The following is an 18681-nucleotide window of genomic DNA, read 5'->3' as shown; positions in this document are numbered from 1 at the left end:
GACAGTGGCAGTACGTGCAACATTATGGGAGAATCAGAATAGCCTGGTTGATATTTGCTGTGGTGTCTAGCTCATGAGTGACCTTTTCTGTCATTCACATAGCCTGAGCCACACTCTCCTCTCCACCATTCTCCTCATGCCTTCTCACTCTCTCTAGTTCTCTGTCTGCCCCTGCCTCTCCATGTTTTATCTCTTCTCTGCCCTGATGCTCTGAGGACCAGTAATGACAGAATGGGAAGAGCGATGGCTTTCAAGTTCTGACTAGGGTTTAAATCCCAGCTCTGCCACACACTAGCTGTGGGTTTTAGGGCAAGTCCTCTGTGACACTCAGGTTCATAATCTGTTATCTTCCAGGGGACAAGGACCAAACTTCTTACCATGAATCTTTAGCTCACAATTTGTTGCTTCACACGTAACAGGTGTTCAGTGACAATCTTAGTAATAGCATTAGAATATTCCATGCTCTGTTCTAAATACTTCCGCATATAGTAGCTCATTTAATCCACAGAACAACTCTATGACATAGGTGCTATCATTATCCCATCTTGCCAATGAGGAGACTAAAGCTCATTTATTGAATGAACGAATGAATGAATAAAGGAATGAGCACCATGGCAGCCACAAGACTTGTGTGTCAAAGGGCCTAACCAAGTGCCTGGTATCTCACTTCCTCCACACCCCTTGTATGCCACCCTTTCTGTTTCTCCTTGCATTGGGACAGAACCGTGGTACACCCAATCTCTGTTCCAAGCCAGGCCCATGGCCACTTCTCAGCCTCCCAGACAAAATGGTGCCCACCTCTGTTTGGGTTTGTATGGGGCTCCCTTGAAGGAGTAAAGTGTCTCAGCTTTGGGATGGAAATTCCTCAAAACATCATCAAAACCACAAAAGCAATGATACAACCACAGCTCCCTGGGCCTCTGGGCAACGTCTCACCAGCTTGAGGCCCTCGGCCCAAGAGGACCAGAGGCAGTGCACAAACCGGCAGCTGGTGTTGGCAACTGTGCCTAAGAGCCGAGGGAATCAAATCGGCTTCAAATTGTGCCTGGCACACAGTAGGCATTTAGTAACTCTCAAACTGGTTGATCGTTTTCTGGGCACTACACAGCCTACACACGTCCACTCCAAACTGTGTAACAGCCCTGTGAGTTGGGCATATTATACCCATTGCACAGATGAGGAAACTGAGGCTTGACTGTCTATGGCCTTGCCCAGATCAAAAGCAGCCCAGCTTGGGTTGGAACCCAGGCTTGTTTGAAACCCAACCACACTGAAGGGCCTCGTTCTTCCCTTTCTCCTCTAGTCCCCCTTTCCAAGTACCAAAACTAGGCCCCAGCACTCCCAAGCCATGACAGGTTTTCTCACGGGTCCGTCTCTCTACTGGCCCAAGGCGCACCCAGAAGATCCAGACTCTTCTGGGTTTTGCAGTAGAGTAGATAAACCTGGGCCCCCGAAGAACACCCCGAAGCCAGAGGCCCTTTTAACTCACAGGCAAGGATGTGGATGGTAACCTAACGGGAGCCTCCTTCAGGGGGCCCCCGGACACTTTCCTGGGGACCGCAATCCCTCACTTGTCTCTCTTTCCTGCCATAGCCTGTGACTCCTACTGGACGTCCGTCCACCCCGAGTACTGGACCAAGCGCCATGTCTGGGAATGGCTCCAGTTCTGCTGCGACCAGTACAAGCTGGATGCCAACTGCATCTCCTTTTGCCACTTCAACGTCAGTGGCCCGCAGCTGTGCAGCATGACACAGGACGAGTTCATCGAGGCAGCCGGCGTCTGCGGGGAGTACCTCTACTTCATCCTCCAGAACATCCGCTCGCAAGGTCAGTGTCCGGGGACCGGGGACTGGGTCTCGGGGGGAGAGGGGTGGGGGTGGGGCCACGTGATCGCAGGAGGCCCTTCCCCACCTTGACACTCACACCGGGGATCTCAGGAACTGGAAAGCCCCTCAACCCACATCTCTCAATCCCTGGAGTGCTTGTTTGCTAGAATTAGAGACTGTAGGTCAGAGGGAGCAAGTTACAAGGAAGCAAGTTGAGTACTTTCTTAGCAAGAAAAGAAAACCTAAAGAGACATTCAGGAACCAGGCAGATACAACAAAAAAATGTATTCTGTTAAGATTTGCCACCAGAAGACATGGGGGGACAGGGGGTTCCTGCTTGACTTTTCATTAGGCAGGAGGAGAAGAAAATGAACTAGACCCTTTCTCTTTCCGTTTCCAGAAGAGACCATTAATTGACATTTCATCGGCGCTTGCCTAATGGTCAAGGATCAAATGGCCGGAAGGTGGCGCCACTGGGATTAGTTAATATTTCATCAGGCCCCACAAGACCAGAATGTGGATGAACAGGTGTTTTCAGACTGGAAGGGTTTCTTTGAGAACATGTAATTCTGTGTCCCCATGTCACAGATAAAGGAACTAAGGCCCCAGGCGATCAGGTGACTTCTTCAAGGTCACACAGCACACACAGCTGCTTTATGGAAAGTCAACACAAAGGAAGGGCTTTCAGTTTGGAAGGATCTGGGTTGTAACCCTGACTCCAGCTCTCTGAAGTCACAGGTCCTCTGTCTCGTCTGGACAGTGGGATAATGACACACACCTTCACAGGTGACAGGACTCTGTCAAACAGGACCCGAAGCAGCACATAAAGATGCAAATGTAGTAAATGGCAGCTGTTTTTGTCATTATGAATATAACCAAGGGGAAAGATATTTTAAAAAATAAAGGAAATACATCTCAGTTCAATTTTAAGAAAGACTTTTCTAAAAGTTAGCCTCTTTTTTTTTTTTTTTTTTAAAGATTGCTTCAGGAAGATACTAAAGATAAGAAGCTCCCCATCACTAGAGATAATCAAGCAGACTAATAGCCCCGATTGATGGCATGCTGAGGCAGGGATTCCTGTTTGGCCAGAAAAGCACAGAGAATCTTCCAACTCTAAAATTCTTTGCTTTCCCTTTGCTCTCCCCCATCACGGGTGCCCAAGGGCAGGAAAGCTATAGATGTTGGCCCTGGGCCACTTACTTCTCAGCTTCTGACCTGGGAACCATGACCCACCAGGGGTGAGGAAGGGACCAACAGACCTGCTGTCCATCGTTGTCCAGTCTTGGCTTTGTTACAGCCAGTGACAGTGCCCTGCCAGGAGCAGTGGCCCAGAGCATAGAGTGGGCCCTCCGCAAAAAGGAGAAAGTCTGAATAAATCACAGCAGCTCAGGGAGGGGCTCCACTCAGAACCTTCTGAAGGAACCGCTTTGCCGGAGAATCCCCGGGCCACAGAGAGGGACGTGTTCTATCTTGAAAGGGGATGCAGCTTGGCATCGCCAGCCTTTGCCAAACAAGTTTGTCTCCAGACCCCTGCAGCCCCTGTGCTGGGGTCTCTCAGCCTGGGCGCCTCCCTTCCCTGACACTGTTACATGCCCGAATCCCTATTCTGGGCACCGTCACCTCAGGACCCACACAAAATAAGCCAAACACAATTGTTTTTCCAACAGGCCGTATTTTGCCTCTTCTTATTCTGAGGCATCCCTGGGGTCACTAGGCCAACTCCAGGGGAGGAATTTCAGGCCAGGGTCCTTACCGTGTGGAGTAGATCTGCCTACACACCACTCCGCTCCACGCGGAAATTCCTCCTTCAATGTTCCTCAAGCAGGAATGTACACTGTGTATCGCGATCATAATACATGTGTTGAGACCAGAGTTTACAGCATCTCAGTGTTCCTGGGACACGCTGTCTCACCTGTTACCACAGACTAATTATTACCAGCGCTTCATTCTCAAAAGCATCTGCATTTGTACAATAAATTAGATGGTAATCTGATTATTACCTAGGCCTTTTTTTACTACCTGGATTAGGACTCCAGCAGTTCAGACAGCAGAAGGAGTTACACGGGGGTAGGGCCCAGTGTGATATCTGGCTCAGGAGGCATCTCAATAGAATTCGAGGGCCCAGAAACGAGGGGACACTGGTCACTGGAGGGTGAGGCCAGCAGGGAGCACAGGGGACCGTGGGTGGCTTCCACAGTGGGAGTGGAATGGGTCCCTCATCAGTCAGTCCTCCAACCTGTTCTTGGGCAGCCCTCCAGGCAGAGTGCACCCAGGAGCCCTGGCTGACCAGAACCCATCAGAAAATGGCACATTTTCTGAATAAAACAGTATATATATATATATATTTCCTCAGTCAGTGGAAGTTACTCCTATTGGATACCAAGCTAAAAGACGTGTCCCTTGGCCTGTGCCTCCTTGTGGTAACTTGATGTGAGACTCTTAATCCCCCCACCCAACCCACCCCATTCTTCAGAGGAGCAAACCAAGGCCCCAACATAATCTCCCAAATTCTTATTATAGCCTCTCAGTGATTCTTGCACACCTTTAAGCCTCCTATGTCCGTCTGCCCCTCTGACGGATAATAATGGCATTCAAACCCCCAAGGGATCGGAAGCCCCATCGAAGACCACAGACCCTGTGAGCTGAAGCGGAAGGGGAACTCACTCAGTGGGAGTCTTGTCACATGCTGCCCGGAGACTGAGTGAGGTCACACTGCGGACAGTGACACAGCCCACTTCAGCAGGGCCCAGGTCCCCCTGCTGGATTGCCTGGCCCCGGGCCCTGCTGCGGGAGCCCTTTAAAAACTAGGAGATTGTCCTCTCTCAAAGGTGCCTTCAACATGACCTAGTAAGAGCCAGGTGTTCTCGAAGGTTCTTTCTGAAATAAAACTACCCAGCAGAGGGGATAGTTAAGTGTTCCCCTTCTCCCAGGCAGCCCCTCTCCAGGCAGGGAAACCAGGATTGTCTGGTACAGTTTGTGGACTTCTTTTTCCTTCCCAGGTTACTCCTTCTTTACTGACACTGAAGAGACCAAGGCTGCCATCAAAGACTGTAAGTAACTAGGTTCACGCGGCCCAAGGCGGTGCCCAAGGCCGCCGGTGGGCGCATGGGCTTGACGGTTCTTTTTTGACCACAACCAAGAAGTTGATGACCTAAAACAGTCACAGACCAGGAGAAGACAGCAGGGGAAATGTGGAGGGCAGAGCGTGGGGTCTGGGTGTACGGATTCCTCGTCCTCCCCTAGACTGTTTCCCGTCTGTAAAACGGAGCGACCCTCCCCGGTTGTGGTGAGTTAGAGAAACAGTACATATGAAGTGTCCGTGACCCAGACGCTCCAAGTACAGCTCTCTGTGAACAACAATTACCATAATGACTAACCCCAGGGGGCTCTGCAGTGGACAATGTCTCCATACGAGCTCACCAAGCTTTTTAATTCTAAGGTGATGGAGGCCCTCCAGCAGCCTGTTGATTCTGAGAATTAAAACTGTCTCGCTTTTGCAGGTGGAGGTTTAGGCTTTCATTGTTTTAAACAGGATGATGTTGTTGCTTTTGGTTCCTGAGTGCCACACGATGGCCCTGGCCTCGGGGTCACTGGGAGACGTGGGTCCTGGGCAGGCCCCTTCCCTCTGTGGACTTCAGTCCCTTTAACGGCAGAGGGAGGACAGAGTATTGGGGTGGGGGGGGGACTCCCGAGGCCTCAGAGGGACCAACATGGAAGGATGGTTTCTTATGACTTATTTTTCCTGTCCTGAGAGTCCCAAGCAATCAACTGAGGATTCAGGTTATCTGGTTAAAGCAGGTTATCTCATTCAGAGTTTTAGCACAGGAATAGTTAGGTCCATCAAGCCCACGCTGCAGACTTAGAGAGGCCCGCCATGCCCCACAGACCCTCACAGCCCTCCCAGGAGCAGCTCTGCCTTCAACGTGAGGTTTCCCCACTCTCAGGCCAGAGGGCAGAGCCTCTCCTCCTGCCTGTAAGCAAAGCTCCCATGGAGTTTCCTGGCCCGGCCTGGAACCCCTTCCCATCCATCCACAGTGGTCTGTGGCGTACAAACCCTGCTGAACTACCCAGCCCAGTCCAGGCAAAGCCCCCCCAGAAAGAAAGGAGCCCACTGAGACCCAGGGGCCATCACTGATTCTGTCTAGGGGCTCGAGCCCAGGGCAGGCACCTGCCGTACTCCTGAGCAGCGGAGAGTTTGACCAGTGTCTCTGCCTATAAATGGGTGTCTTTTTGCCAGCCTGCCTCCCTCACAGCTCTGCAGAGATAGTGTGTCCCATAAGTTCTTTAAAAGCTGTTACCTGAGTATAGACCTAACCCCAACTAGAGTCATGGCAATAATAATAATAATAATAAATAATATAACAGTAATAATAATGATGGCAGCTAGCATTCACCAAGTGCTTCTAATGAGCCAGGCCCCATGCTAGAATCTTGGTAAAGTTCAGGTAATCTTTCTCATAACCCTGTAAGACAAGTCCTTGTACCACAGAGCAACTAAGGCTTAGAGATTAAAGGTGACAAGGTTAGGAAGGTGACCAATAACCCAGGTGAGGCTAAATCCGAAGCACTTCTTCCCCTCATACATCCCTGCCTTTCCCTTTTCATTCATTCAGCAAACATGTAGTATACACTTACCACGAGCCAGGCCCAGGCACCTGCCACGACCACACCAATGAGTGCAACCTTGGTCTTTCCCTCATAAAGCAAGCAGAGAGAGAGAAAGACATCAAACAAATAATCCCTGTCGTAAGTTTGCAATGGCCAAGTATGATGATACTACAAAAGAAAAGGACAGGGTGACGTGTTGTGTGATGGGGGACAGATTACATTTCAACTGGGGACAAGGGAAGAACTGGAGGAAGAGCTATTTAAATTAAGCCTAAAGGATGAGCAAAAGTTAGCCAGGAAGAGGGAAGAAAAGAGTACAGGGTATGAGCAGCAAGTGCAAAGGCCCTGAGGCAAGAACGGGTTTGGAGTCCTTGAGGAAGAATCAAAAAACTCATACCAGGAGGCTCGATGCAGTAAGCAGTAGCCACAGGCGGCCATGACGTTTAATTAAAATTAAATAAAGTGAAAATTCAGCTGCTGAGTCACATTCCAAGTGCTCAATAGCACAGGCAGCTAGTGGCTACCATTTGGGACTGCTCAGATTTCCAGCTTCATGGTTCTCTTGGATAGCACCCTGTAGATCACCAGCAATAACAAGAGGAGGAAGGATGGAAGCTGAGGCCAAGAGCAGGGCAGGAGCAGGTCACATACAGCTTTTGAGTTTGGATTTCATTCTGAGCAGACTTGGAAGCCAGTGAAACATGAAAACAATAAAACCTTATCTGTATTTTAAGAGGTTCCCTCCAGATTGCTGTATCTGGTCAGGAAGGAGCCCAGCCAGGAGGCTGCTATCCAAGAGGCAGAGTGATGGTGGAGGCCCAGACCAGGTGATGGGAGAGACAGAGAGAATTTTCTGGAGATAAAGGTGGTGATAAGACACAGGCTCTGAACTGGCATCTCTATGGAGACAAACCCTTCAGAGCCTCAGGCTCTGCCCCACGTAGGCCCTGCCAGGCTTATTAAGGAGAGAGGCACCTTTTCTAGACCAAATTCAGGGCTAAGTGGTCCGTGAGCACACCAAAAAGCAGCACCACAGCTCTGCCAAATCGTGGCCTCCACTGCCACAGCCAGGAAACCGTGGTCTTCCCATGGGGCCCCTGAGGCCCATCTCTGGCTCCCCAACAGCTCTCCCAAAGCAGAGCCCCCAACATGTGGTCTAATAAGAATGAAGACAACGGACTGACAGATTATCCAATGAGCCTGTTCTAGAAAATCCAGGATGTATGATCACGATGCCTATGGCCCGGCTGTTGTTTCGTGATCTCGGTCACCCCCAACGCAGAAAGGAGATGTGCTGGCCAGAGGCCAAGGCCGGGCCAACACGGACAGCTGACATCCTAGGGCTGCAGCAGCGTTCCCATCAGTCTGCAACAAAGATGAACATCTACCCTGACCACCTATGGAGCCCTGTGCCCCGGGTACCGCCCGGCAGAGGGTTTTACCTGCTCTAACTCACTGAATCCTCATTCTAACTCCTTGAGGTAGGATGCTTGCCCCCATTTACATCTGAGGAAACCAGAAGAGCGGGAACTTGCAAAGAAGTGTACAGATGAGATTCCAACTCATTTTCTCGAAGTCTGTGCTTCTATACATTGGGCCATTCACCATATGCACACACATGCACACACGTATGCACTCCCATGTACACATGCACACACATATGCACTTATGGACACATAGACATGTACATATGTACACACATACATACGCACACACAGGTGCACATGCCTCCAAACCCTTCCCGTCATTCCACTGCCCACCTCAGCTGAGATCCAAGGCTCCAGACTCTTCTGGGTCTGCGCCCAGGTCTGCAGTGACCCAGAGAACAAGATGATTTTTAACTCAGTACCTGTGGTAAGGGCCCAGCCCCGACAAGCTCTGAAGCCATCAGGCTGGCCCAAGTGATAACCCCCAGCCACTTGCCACTTGTCTCTGCTCCCCCCCAACCCTGGACCCTTTTCCCACCCCCTCTGCCGAAATGCCAGAAAACCAAGCCTGCAGGCCTCGGGTTGCCCCAGGAGCCTTCTGTTCTGAGGCTTAGGTCTTCTCCTCCTGGCACGGAGCGGGGGCTCTCTTGCTGCCCTCATGGCCTGGGGGACATCAAGAGCTGGCTTTGGAAACTGACCCTCCAGCCCCCGTCTCTGCTTCGGGACTTCAGTCAATGACCAAGAATATATCCTGTGGCCACTTTTCAACAGTCTCCAGTCTCAAGGCACCGAACCTCTCCAAGTCACACAGACAGCAGAGAGCCCAGGCTATGTTGCCCCACACCAGGCACCGCCCAGCTGCGGGGACCCCTCTGACAGGAAGATAGTTCAGAGTCAGGGGGACTGTCGCCAGTGCGCAGGGGACATCTGCAGGGGAGTTCAGTGGGGACCCTGGGCTGCCATGGAGGTTGTGACTTGGTGACCCCTCTCAGCCCTGCTGTGCCGGTGACGGCTACTATGCCTTTGCCCCCACGGCCACCCCCAGGAGAGTGAGCTGGACCCGGGAGTAGCATCAAAGCCACCACTGGGAACTGGGAGCCGACAACATAGGGACATCTCTGACAAGACCCACAAGGAGAAACCCTCCACGGGCCACACAACTCCGCGTCACACTTACCTATCCTGGGCTTCGCCAGCCAAGCCAAAGATCCCTCATCCGCGGCACACAGGAGAAATCCCACACATGAAAAGGACGAGGTTTCCCTCCCTCTTCTTGCCATTTTGGCATTTGAGGGCAAGCTTTCGGTCTTCTTCACTGCTTCAGAATTCACCTGGGTTTATCCCGTGCCTCTGTTGGCGTTCTCTGCTCTTCCAAGACGAAGGTGAAGCAGCGCTCGGTGCGCCCTGCAGGTGGCGCCAGGCAGCACGGCGCTCCGCGGACAGAAGGGCCGCCCGCTCGCTTCCGGTCACGGCCCTGCCGGCCCTGCCCACGTGCTTGCACCCCCTCCGGCCCTGCGCAAGCGCTCGCACCCCCTCCGCCCGGCGGACTCCGCCGGGGCCTCCATTTGGGCTTTGCACATCCCTGCCTGGGTGCATGGACCTGGTGTTCCCCATCGATGCGCTATCAGCCCATAGCCCGTGAAAGGTGCAGAGGGCACCTTGAAAGCTGAAGGCCCGCGTTCCTGTCATTGTTCGTTCCACCGGACTTGCGCCGAGGCTACTAGAGCCGAGGGCTTAAGGCCAGCGGGCCTGAGTGCAAAGTTAGGCTCTGCACCTGGCCAGGCACGTGACCAGAACTGTGTCCTGCAAACTTCCCCGGGGCTCGCTGCTTGCCCACTCCTGGTTAGGAATCTTGTCCACTGGCTCTAATTAAGAGTGCAAGGTTGCTTACCCCCCTTCTCCTACCCCCGAGGTCTCCCTACCCTAACCCTGCTTCAGTATTCTCCACAGTTACTGCTTGTTCATTAGATGTTTGTACCCACTTGCATGTAAGTCCCTAAGAAGAGTGACTTGCTTTGGCCTGTGCCTCGGCACCAGTGAGCACACTGTGGCTCAACGCTCATGAATGGATAAGCGAATGAGTGCATGAGCTGCGGTGAGCCTCACTGTGCATTCATTTACTTCTCTGTAAAATGGGCACAGAAATAGAAGTTCATCACAAGGACAGGTGAAATTGAGTGCCTGGCGATGCTAAACACTCACCAAACACGGCTAATAATTATTCACCAAGTATGCACTGAACACCTACTATGAAAGACAAGATAGAGTAGTAATTCTGAGAACAGACCTGCTCTGGTTCAAGCCCTGCCTCCACGACTCTGGATAAAATTCTTAGACTCTCTGGGCTTCAATTTCCTCCTCCATAAAATAGAAGTAGTTCTAGTCCCATATAGGGTGGCTGCAGGGACTGAAACAGATAATGTATGTGAAGCACTTTACAGGCACGTGGCATTTAGAAAGTGCTCTATAGTAGAGAAGAGATGAGGTCTGTCCTTATTGGTGTGGACTAGTGCTGTGATACTAAGGAACACACTAGTGTGTGGAACAGAGAGGGGAATCTAACCCAGATGGAAAGTTCAGAGAAGACTTTCTGAAGAGGTCCGGAGAGTACAAGTTAGCTCAGTGGAACTAGGGAGCAGGGAGCCATGCAAAGGCCCTGAGGCAGGAGAAAGCCAAGCAGCACTGGGACCCTCTAAACCAACAGAAGGGAAGAAGTTGGGCAGCAGCAGCAGAGAAGGGGAGCAGTCTGTGAAAGTCCTAACAAGTATGGCGGCCTTCATCTGGGAGACAATGGGGAAGTAACCGCAGGACGGTAAGCCAGGGAATGACATGAGCCAGTGGCACTGAGATTGCCCTGGGCAGCAGTGTGGTACATGAGACACCATTCCCTTCCTTGACAACATACTTATTCTTTCATCCAGATTATGACATAATATACCTACTAGACTATACCATGTATATGGTTGCTATAGACTAGCATCTGGTCTAGCGGCTGCCCAGGATGTTACTGAGCACCTACTATGTGCTGTGCTCAGGGCTACGTGTTTGGGGGATACCTCTGGAAACATCAATCCCTGACTTCTGATGGGAACAGAGAGTGAACTAAATAAATAAACACACAATATCCTATGTTCGATGATGATAAGTATTGTGGCCAAAAAAATAATAAGGGAAGTAGACACAGAATGCTGGGTAGGAGTAAGTGTGTGTGATTCCACTGAGAAGGTGACTTGGAGTGAAGATTGAGAGGAGGGCCTAACCCATGGATATCCAAAGAAAGGGGCCTTAGGGCAGAGGGAGGGCATGTGCAAAGACCCTGGGGTAGAAGGTGAGGGGGAGTCTCAGAAAGAGGCAGGAGGTCAGTTGGCCAGAGCAAAGTGAGCCAGGGGAGCGGCAAGGCTGGGGAGATTGGGCACTACCTCTTTTTTTTTTTTTTTTTTTTTGGAATCATATACTCCTTTGAAATAATGCTGTGCACATGTCTCAGATTGTTACTTAGACGGAGTTCTGTATTGAGTTGATGCCTTGCTTCCTGCTATTCCTAAGCTCTGGTCTCTTTGCTTTTACTCATGTCCCTTTTGTGTGTTCCCCACACACTAGTCAGAGGAGTTCTCTTAAAATGTGTATCTTGTCAAACTCCCAAGTCTTCACTTTATTCTTTGAACAAAATCCCAAGTGCTTACTGTGGGCTGGCAAGGAAGGCCCCGTGGGCTCTCTGGGCAGCTGGCTTCCCCAGCACCATCATCTAACCACTTGCCCCCCACCCCTGGGAACATCACATGCCTCACTGGTTCTCTGTGCTGCTCCTTCCCTCTGGATGCCTCTCCCACCCTCTCACATCAGCGTAGATGCCTCCTGCACATGAGGCCCTCCTTGGACACTCTAAGCGGGCAGCCCCCACCAACCCTTCATTCTCTACCCCATGTCTTGCTGCTTTCATAACACTCACTATGGGTGACTTGATTGACTTGTATTGTACCTTGCCCACGAGTCCTTGAATTCCAAGTGCATGGGGACCAGAACTGTCTCGTTCTCGCTTTTTCCCAGCACAGAGCCCAGAACCTGGCACCAGGCAGGTCCCTTGTATTTGAATGCAAATGACGCCCCTTTCAAAGGCAAACCCCTCCGACTTCCTAATGACCCCCAAAGCGCCTCCTGTGGGATCTCCTACCACAAAGGTGTCCAGTTCATAGTGGCTCATTCTGGTGTGATTGGAGGTCGGAACTCGTTCTACTGCTGTAACTCATTCTATTGCAGATGCTGATTCTAACTGCTTGAAAACAAGTGGCATCAAAAGTCAAGACTGTCACAGTCATAGTAGAACAAGTAAGTGTAGCGATGCCCTTCCTCATTTCTAATTTCCTAAAACCGTTCAGGAGACAAAGCACTCTAATAAGTTTGGACACTGAACATTTGAAGGGGACCAGGGGTTCCCCAAAGAAAACAGCAGATAAACTGTTATCAGAATTACATTTCTTTTCACTTGGACATGGTGTTGTGAGAATTAAAATGGCGAAGCGAAGAAATTGTCTAACCATGGTGAATTTCTGAATAAGGGTTTATTTCTCCCGGTCTGCTAAGGGTCCTTCTCTCTCTATTTATTTATTTGACAGACAGAGATCACGAGTAGGCAGAGAGGCAGGCAGAGAGAGGGGGAAGCAGGCTCCGTTTTGAGCAGAGAGCCCCATGCGGGGCCGATCCCATGACCCTGAGATCATGACCTGAGCCGAAGCAGAGGCTTAACCCATTGAGCCACCCAGGCGCCCCAAGGGTCCTTCTCTCTTAAGTCCTCAGGGACGATAGTAAATGTCGTGTGTTGGCAATTCTCATAGCCTTTCCTGGCCCTAAGACAGACCTACCCAGGGCCGAATCAAGTCTGCCCCACTTGGTGCCAGTCACTTTATTGTTAAACCATAATCCTCCAACTTCTCCCATGAGGTAGGTAACCCTCGGGTCCCATTTTACAGATAACTGGAGAGATTACGATTACAGAGCTACAAAGAAGTGGATTCAGGCCCCAAACCCAGGTGGTTGGACACTAGAACCGGTCTTAATGACAACTCTAATGGACCAAGAGAAACACCAGCTTCTCATGAAAAAATTCATTGTAGGATCAGTCTGCCAGACTGGCATGGCTGTGGGATATTAGTACCATCATACTGTCTGTCAGAAAGATCATATGACTGTCATTTTATTAATTCCTAAGAATTATTCCATAGTTCCACAGAGCAAGGACAGGCTGGGAGCCATGGTATTTCTAGTTGGTATAAATTTGCTGTCCCTGTATGTGTGTTTTATGATTGCTTTACTTTTTTAAAGATTCTATTTATTTGAGAGAGAGAGAGACGGTAGAAATAGAAAGGAAAGCAGACTCTCCATTGAACAGGGAGCCCAATGCGGGGTTCCATCCCAGGACCCTGGGATCATAACCTGAGCTGAAGGCTGACACTTAACTGACTGAGCCAGCCAGGTGTCCCTTACAATTGCTTTCATAGAAGAGAAACATTTCATAGCCCAATGCAGGTCCAAGTAGAGCACCTGGTCATAATATGGAAAATATCCCCATTTAAAAAGTAGCAATTCTCGGAGTTAAGGAGAAATGGTACAACTCTTAGAATTTTTTTTTGAACTGTTAAGTAACTTATTTTCTTTCTCAAAAGGCCTCCAAAGTTCTCATCTATGGGAATTTGTGCGAGACCTGCTTCTCTCTCCTGAAGAAAACTGCGGTATTCTGGAATGGGAAGATAGGGAACAAGGTATTTTTCGGGTAGTAAAGTCAGAAGCCCTGGCAAAGATGTGGGGACAAAGGAAGAAAAATGACAGAATGACGTATGAAAAGTTGAGCCGAGCTCTGAGGTGAGTTAATAGCGTGAAACACCACGAGCCTTCGGGCAGAGTTATACAAAACTGCCAGCCATAGAAAATTAAACTGTTTTTGCAGCTTTTTCCTTGATAATCGAAAGGTCATGAGACAACACTCTGGTTCTTAGTTACAGGTGGGATTATAGTTTGTAAACGGACACGCCATCCTTCTCATTCTTGGCAGTGGCCCTGGGGATCACTCTGAATGCCGGCCGTCCCACACATACACACACAAAATGCGTTTTGATCTGAGTGTGGTGAGGCTTAGCCTTCAAGGTGTCTGGGAAAGGTTTAAGTGTAAGCTGATAACAGGGTGTGGAAATACCAGGGTTACCAAAAACCAGCCTGGTCACCCGAGAGGAATGAGGAGAGTGTTTCTGTTCTGTTGTCTTCCCGGGGTGCGTGTCTCCCCACATTTCTCTTCTGCTGACTTTCTCAGGTACTACTACAAAACGGGAATTTTGGAACGGGTCGACCGAAGGCTAGTGTACAAGTTTGGAAAAAATGCACACGGGTGGCAGGAAGACAAGCTATGATCTGCTCCATCATCGAGCTCCTTCTACGGATTTCTTGTCTTCTCAAACAATCGCATCGCAATAGACATTTGAAAGTCTCGTTGTTGTTGTTTGTTGTTGTTGTGTCGTTGTGTTAACCTGCAAATGTGCTAACATTTCTCCACCTCTCAGCTTTCATTCGGATTCAGAGTTATTGTTGTCTGCTCCCATGGTGAAGCCACCCTTTAAGGAATTCTGTGTTTTCTTATCCAAGGGAAGGAAGGAACGTCTTTTGTGGTTCCCTGATCAAACATTCCTTCCCTAATCGAGAGTTGCAGAAACACGATAGCCTGTGCTGTTGGTGCTACTCTGAGAAAAAGGACCCACTTCTGCCATTTGAAACTCAACCAGGGCCTCCCCTTCCAAAGGCTCAAAAGTTTTCTCATATTTAACTGTGGCAGCTCGCAAAGGAAAAACAGGAAAAGTGACTCTCTGGTAGTTAGTTTGGTAGGAGGGAGTGAGATATGGGTAAGACAGACCTACTGTAGATTTTAAATCATTAAAGCCAAATGCCATAGAAAAGTTTCTTAATTAATAAAAGAAAAGGGGACATGCTTTGTTGATTTTGATTTTGTTTTTTTTTTTTGGACCCCATTCTGGAGGGCATGATTGGATTTAGCATAGGGAAATAATAAGCTTCTGAACCACGGTATCTTTGGGGGCATTCAGCCAACTCCCACGGCTATCTTTCTAGGGCCACACACTTAAAATTAGGCACATTATTAATTCCTACTGAGTTTGTTTCCCCTCTTCTCCTGGTGGTGGTGGGAAGGGAGGGTAGCTGAGTTAGTCCACAGATCCTCGCACCAATTTCCAAATCACTACTGTTTCTGATCCAAGCCGTCAACACCACAAAACTGTAGCTGGTTCATTCTGTCTGCAGCCCAGACGTTCAACCTTTATAGAACGGGCCAGGTCCTGATAACTCTGTAATGGCTGATTACGTGAAAAGTCTCCTTTGTTTTGTCTTCCTGGCATGTACTCAAGCTCTAAAACTAGTTCCTTGACAAAAGAAGGAACGGTGAATTGCTATCAGTAAATGTTCACGGGTTAAAGTGTGCACTGACATCTCCTCATCGCTCACTGGTAGGGAAGCCACTGGTGACGTGCAATGAGGCTGTCTGCCCTGAGGACTGCTACCCCAGTAGAGCTGGGGGGCTCTGTGCAACCAGGCACTGAACCACGAGACAGGCTGAGGACCTCCGTGCTTAGAGCTTCACTTCGTAGCAATTTGTTTTTAAAAAAATGTGAATTACTGTAAAATAATCTATTTTTGGACTCATGTGTTTTCCAGGTGGATATAGTTTGTAAACAATGTGAATAAAATATTTAACATGTTCAAGTGTCCCCGTGTTGTTAATTTCGGCAAGGCAGGCTCAGGAAAGCGATAGCGACCTATAAAACCTTTGAGGACACTTCTGTTGCTTAGCATTTTGGAGATGGAGATTTTTAAAAAGCCCCCAAAGATGCAAGAAATATATGCAATGATCCTACCCACCACCTCTACATCCTAAGACAGAGGGTCCCCTTGCAAAATGGAATATATGGGCCAGTAGGACCTTAGAGATATATTTTTGTTTGGTACACACATACAAAATTGCACACACATGCACTTTTTTTTTTTTTTTTTTTTTGCTAACTGTTTTGAGGTTTGGTTTTGTTTCTTACTATGAATAGTTACCTTATCTAAAAATCAGGGGATTTACAGAAAAATCCAGATTTCCAGCTTCTTTTAAAAAATCAAATCTGTCAACACTAGTTCCTCAATACATTGTGGCAATAATTTCCTGGAGCTAAGTAGAAACAGCCCCTTGAGGCACAGCATTTGGTCACCAGTCAAACCTCTTTCCAGACATTCAGCTTTGTTCTTGCATCATTATGGTTGGTTTTGGTTTTGATTTTCATACATCCAGAATGCTTGTACATTTTGAATTTGGGACCCCTGTCCTGGCCATCTAAAGAGGTTAAGTACCATGTCAATGGAAATCAAAACCCACAGTCCCACTAAAAGAAGAGATTGTCCAGAAAATTGGAAATATTCTAACAGGAAGTAACGAGGAACTTCTGGGCAGAGCTTGGAAGGAGCAGAACCAAGAAGCTGAGGCAAGGGGACGGAGGGAAATGAAGTGGGGGCAGAGCAGCTGGGGTGGGGGAGTAACAGGGGCCTCAAGCAATTCACAGAACAAAAGCATTTCTCCCTCAGCCACTCAAGAAGTGTTCCCTTTACAAAACCATGAATCAGCATCCTCTTTCTAATTAGGTTCCTAGTACTGCCCGTGACAAATTAATGGAAGGCTTAAAATTTGGAGGCTTACAACAAGAGGAATTCATTCTCTCCCAGTTCTGGAGGCTGGAAGTCTGAAATCAAGGTGTTGGCATGGCCATGCCCTTCCCTAGGCTCTAGGACAGAATCCTTCCTTCTCTCCTTCAGCTTCTGGTGGCTCCAGGCCTCCTTTGCTTATGGCTACAAGATTCCAATCTCTGCCTCCATCTGCATGTGACCTGCCCCTCCTTCTCCCCTTTGGTCTCTTAGAAGAATACTCATCACCGGATTTAGAAACCATCTGAATAATCCAGGAGGATCCTATCCTGAGACCCTCCACTTAATGACACCTGTAAACTCTTCTCCAAATAAGGTCACCTTCACAGGTTCCAGAGGGGAACATGGGCCATCCTACTGGAGGACATCATTCAGCCCACTATACTCTTTAAACTGTGAACTTTACTTAAACATATAGCTTCATGACACAATTCACTGAAGAACGGAAAATACAAAGAGCTGCTTAAAATACCCCACTTTCAGCAAACAATACTGAAGCAAAACAAAAACCTAAAACAACAAGGTAAAATTCACTTCTCAAGCAGCCAAATGAGGGACTAAGATCCTTTATAAAAAAGATCACAATACAGCTTTCCACAGAAAACTTTCAGTATATTCCTATGTGTTTTAAATTGTCCAAAATTCAAAAGTATACAGAACTTTTTGAGTTCACCTCTACCAACCTTTCACATCTTTAAAAGTTCTGGTAAGGATTTTAAAGCCTTCAATTTGTCTTATCAGCTCATTTAAAGTGAAATTCGACCACTTGATTTGCAGTCCCATGAACTAAGAGGCTAAGAAATGGCCAAGCAACTTGGCCATGTTCCTCTCAGAAAAGCACGTGCTAAGTTCTTAAAACTCATTTCCTTAGTAGATCAGTTAAAAGGATACTCCTTTATCAGGGAAACACAAAATTAACATATTTTTTAAAGGTTTTATTTATTTATTTGACAGAGAGAGAGAGTGATCACAAGTAGGCAGAGAGGCAGGCAGAGAGAGAGTGGGAAGCAGGCTCCCTGCTTAGCAGAGAGCCCGATGTAGGGCTCGATCCTAGGACCCCAAGATCATGACCTGAGCCAAAGGCAGAGGCCTAACCCACTGAGCCACCCAGGTGCCCCCAAATTAACATATTTTTAAACCAAAATTCCAACATTGATTTTGAAAAGAACAAGATCCTTCCCAGAGCTTAAAAGCCCAGACCTAGTCCTCTTCTCAGAAGAGCAAGCAATCAATTTTAAAATACCAGGAGTTGAGGGGCACCTGGGGGGCATGGTTAATTGAGAGTCTGACTCATGGTTTCAGCTCAGGTCATGATCTCAGGGTTGTGAGATTGAGCCCTGCATTGGCTCCACGCTCAGCACGGAGTCTGCTTGAGTTTCTCTGTTCCTCTTCCTCTGCCTCTCCCACTCGTGCACAGACTCTCTCTCAAATAAATAAATCTTAAAAATAAGTAATATAACATAATGTAACGTAACATAACGTAACATAACATAATGCCAGGAGCTGATCTTTAGACAGTGGTGTGCCAGAGGTTAAGTGAAAATGCCTTTAAAAGGATATGAGAGATGAAAACATGTGTCCCCACAAAAGCACGCATGTGAACATTTTCAGCTGCATTATTCATATCATAGTGGCCAACAGGTGGAGACACCCACAAGTCTATCAACTGATGAACGGGCAAATAAGACACAGCATATCTATACAATGCAACATTATTTGGCAATAAAAGGAAATGAAGTACTAACACATGCTACAACATGTAAGAACCTTGGAAACATTACAGTAAGTGAAAGAAGCCAGTCGAAAAGACCATACACTGTAGGACTCCATGTAAGTGAAATGTGCAGAGGAGGCCAATCTCACACAGCAGCTGGATGGGTGATGGCCAAGGGCTGGGGCAGGATTCAGGTGGGGGAACGGTGAGTGATTGCTAATTGTATAAGGTTTCTAGGGGGCAGGGGGAGTGCCAAAAATGTCCTAAAATCAATTGTGATGACTACACAACTCTCTGTATACACTAAAAACCCCTGAATTATATACTTTGTTTGGATTTTATGGTATGTAGATTATATCTCAAAAAAGCT

At 48.3% G+C, this 18681-nt stretch overlaps 1 protein-coding gene across 2 annotated transcripts in view; it reads left to right on the top strand.

Moving 5' to 3' along the window:
• ELF5 (E74 like ETS transcription factor 5) overlaps positions 1-15615 on the top strand; it is a 31171-nt gene extending 15556 nt beyond the window's left edge. For both annotated transcript variants that reach the window (XM_059139527.1, XM_059139516.1), the window contains exons 3-7: positions 1594-1827; positions 4826-4876; positions 12119-12187; positions 13522-13717; positions 14163-15615. In XM_059139527.1, coding sequence (XP_058995510.1) covers positions 1594-1827; positions 4826-4876; positions 12119-12187; positions 13522-13717; positions 14163-14259 — 647 coding nt within the window. In that variant the 3' untranslated portion in view covers positions 14260-15615. The remainder of the gene's footprint in view (positions 1-1593; positions 1828-4825; positions 4877-12118; positions 12188-13521; positions 13718-14162) is intronic.
• The last annotated feature ends 3066 nt before the right edge of the window (positions 15616-18681 follow it).

Source organism: Mustela lutreola, chromosome 1 (genome assembly GCF_030435805.1).
Source record: "Mustela lutreola isolate mMusLut2 chromosome 1, mMusLut2.pri, whole genome shotgun sequence".
Lineage (NCBI taxonomy): Eukaryota > Metazoa > Chordata > Mammalia > Carnivora > Mustelidae > Mustela > Mustela lutreola.
Note: the sequence above shows the minus strand (reverse complement) of the source record. Positions and strands in the feature narration are given on the sequence as shown.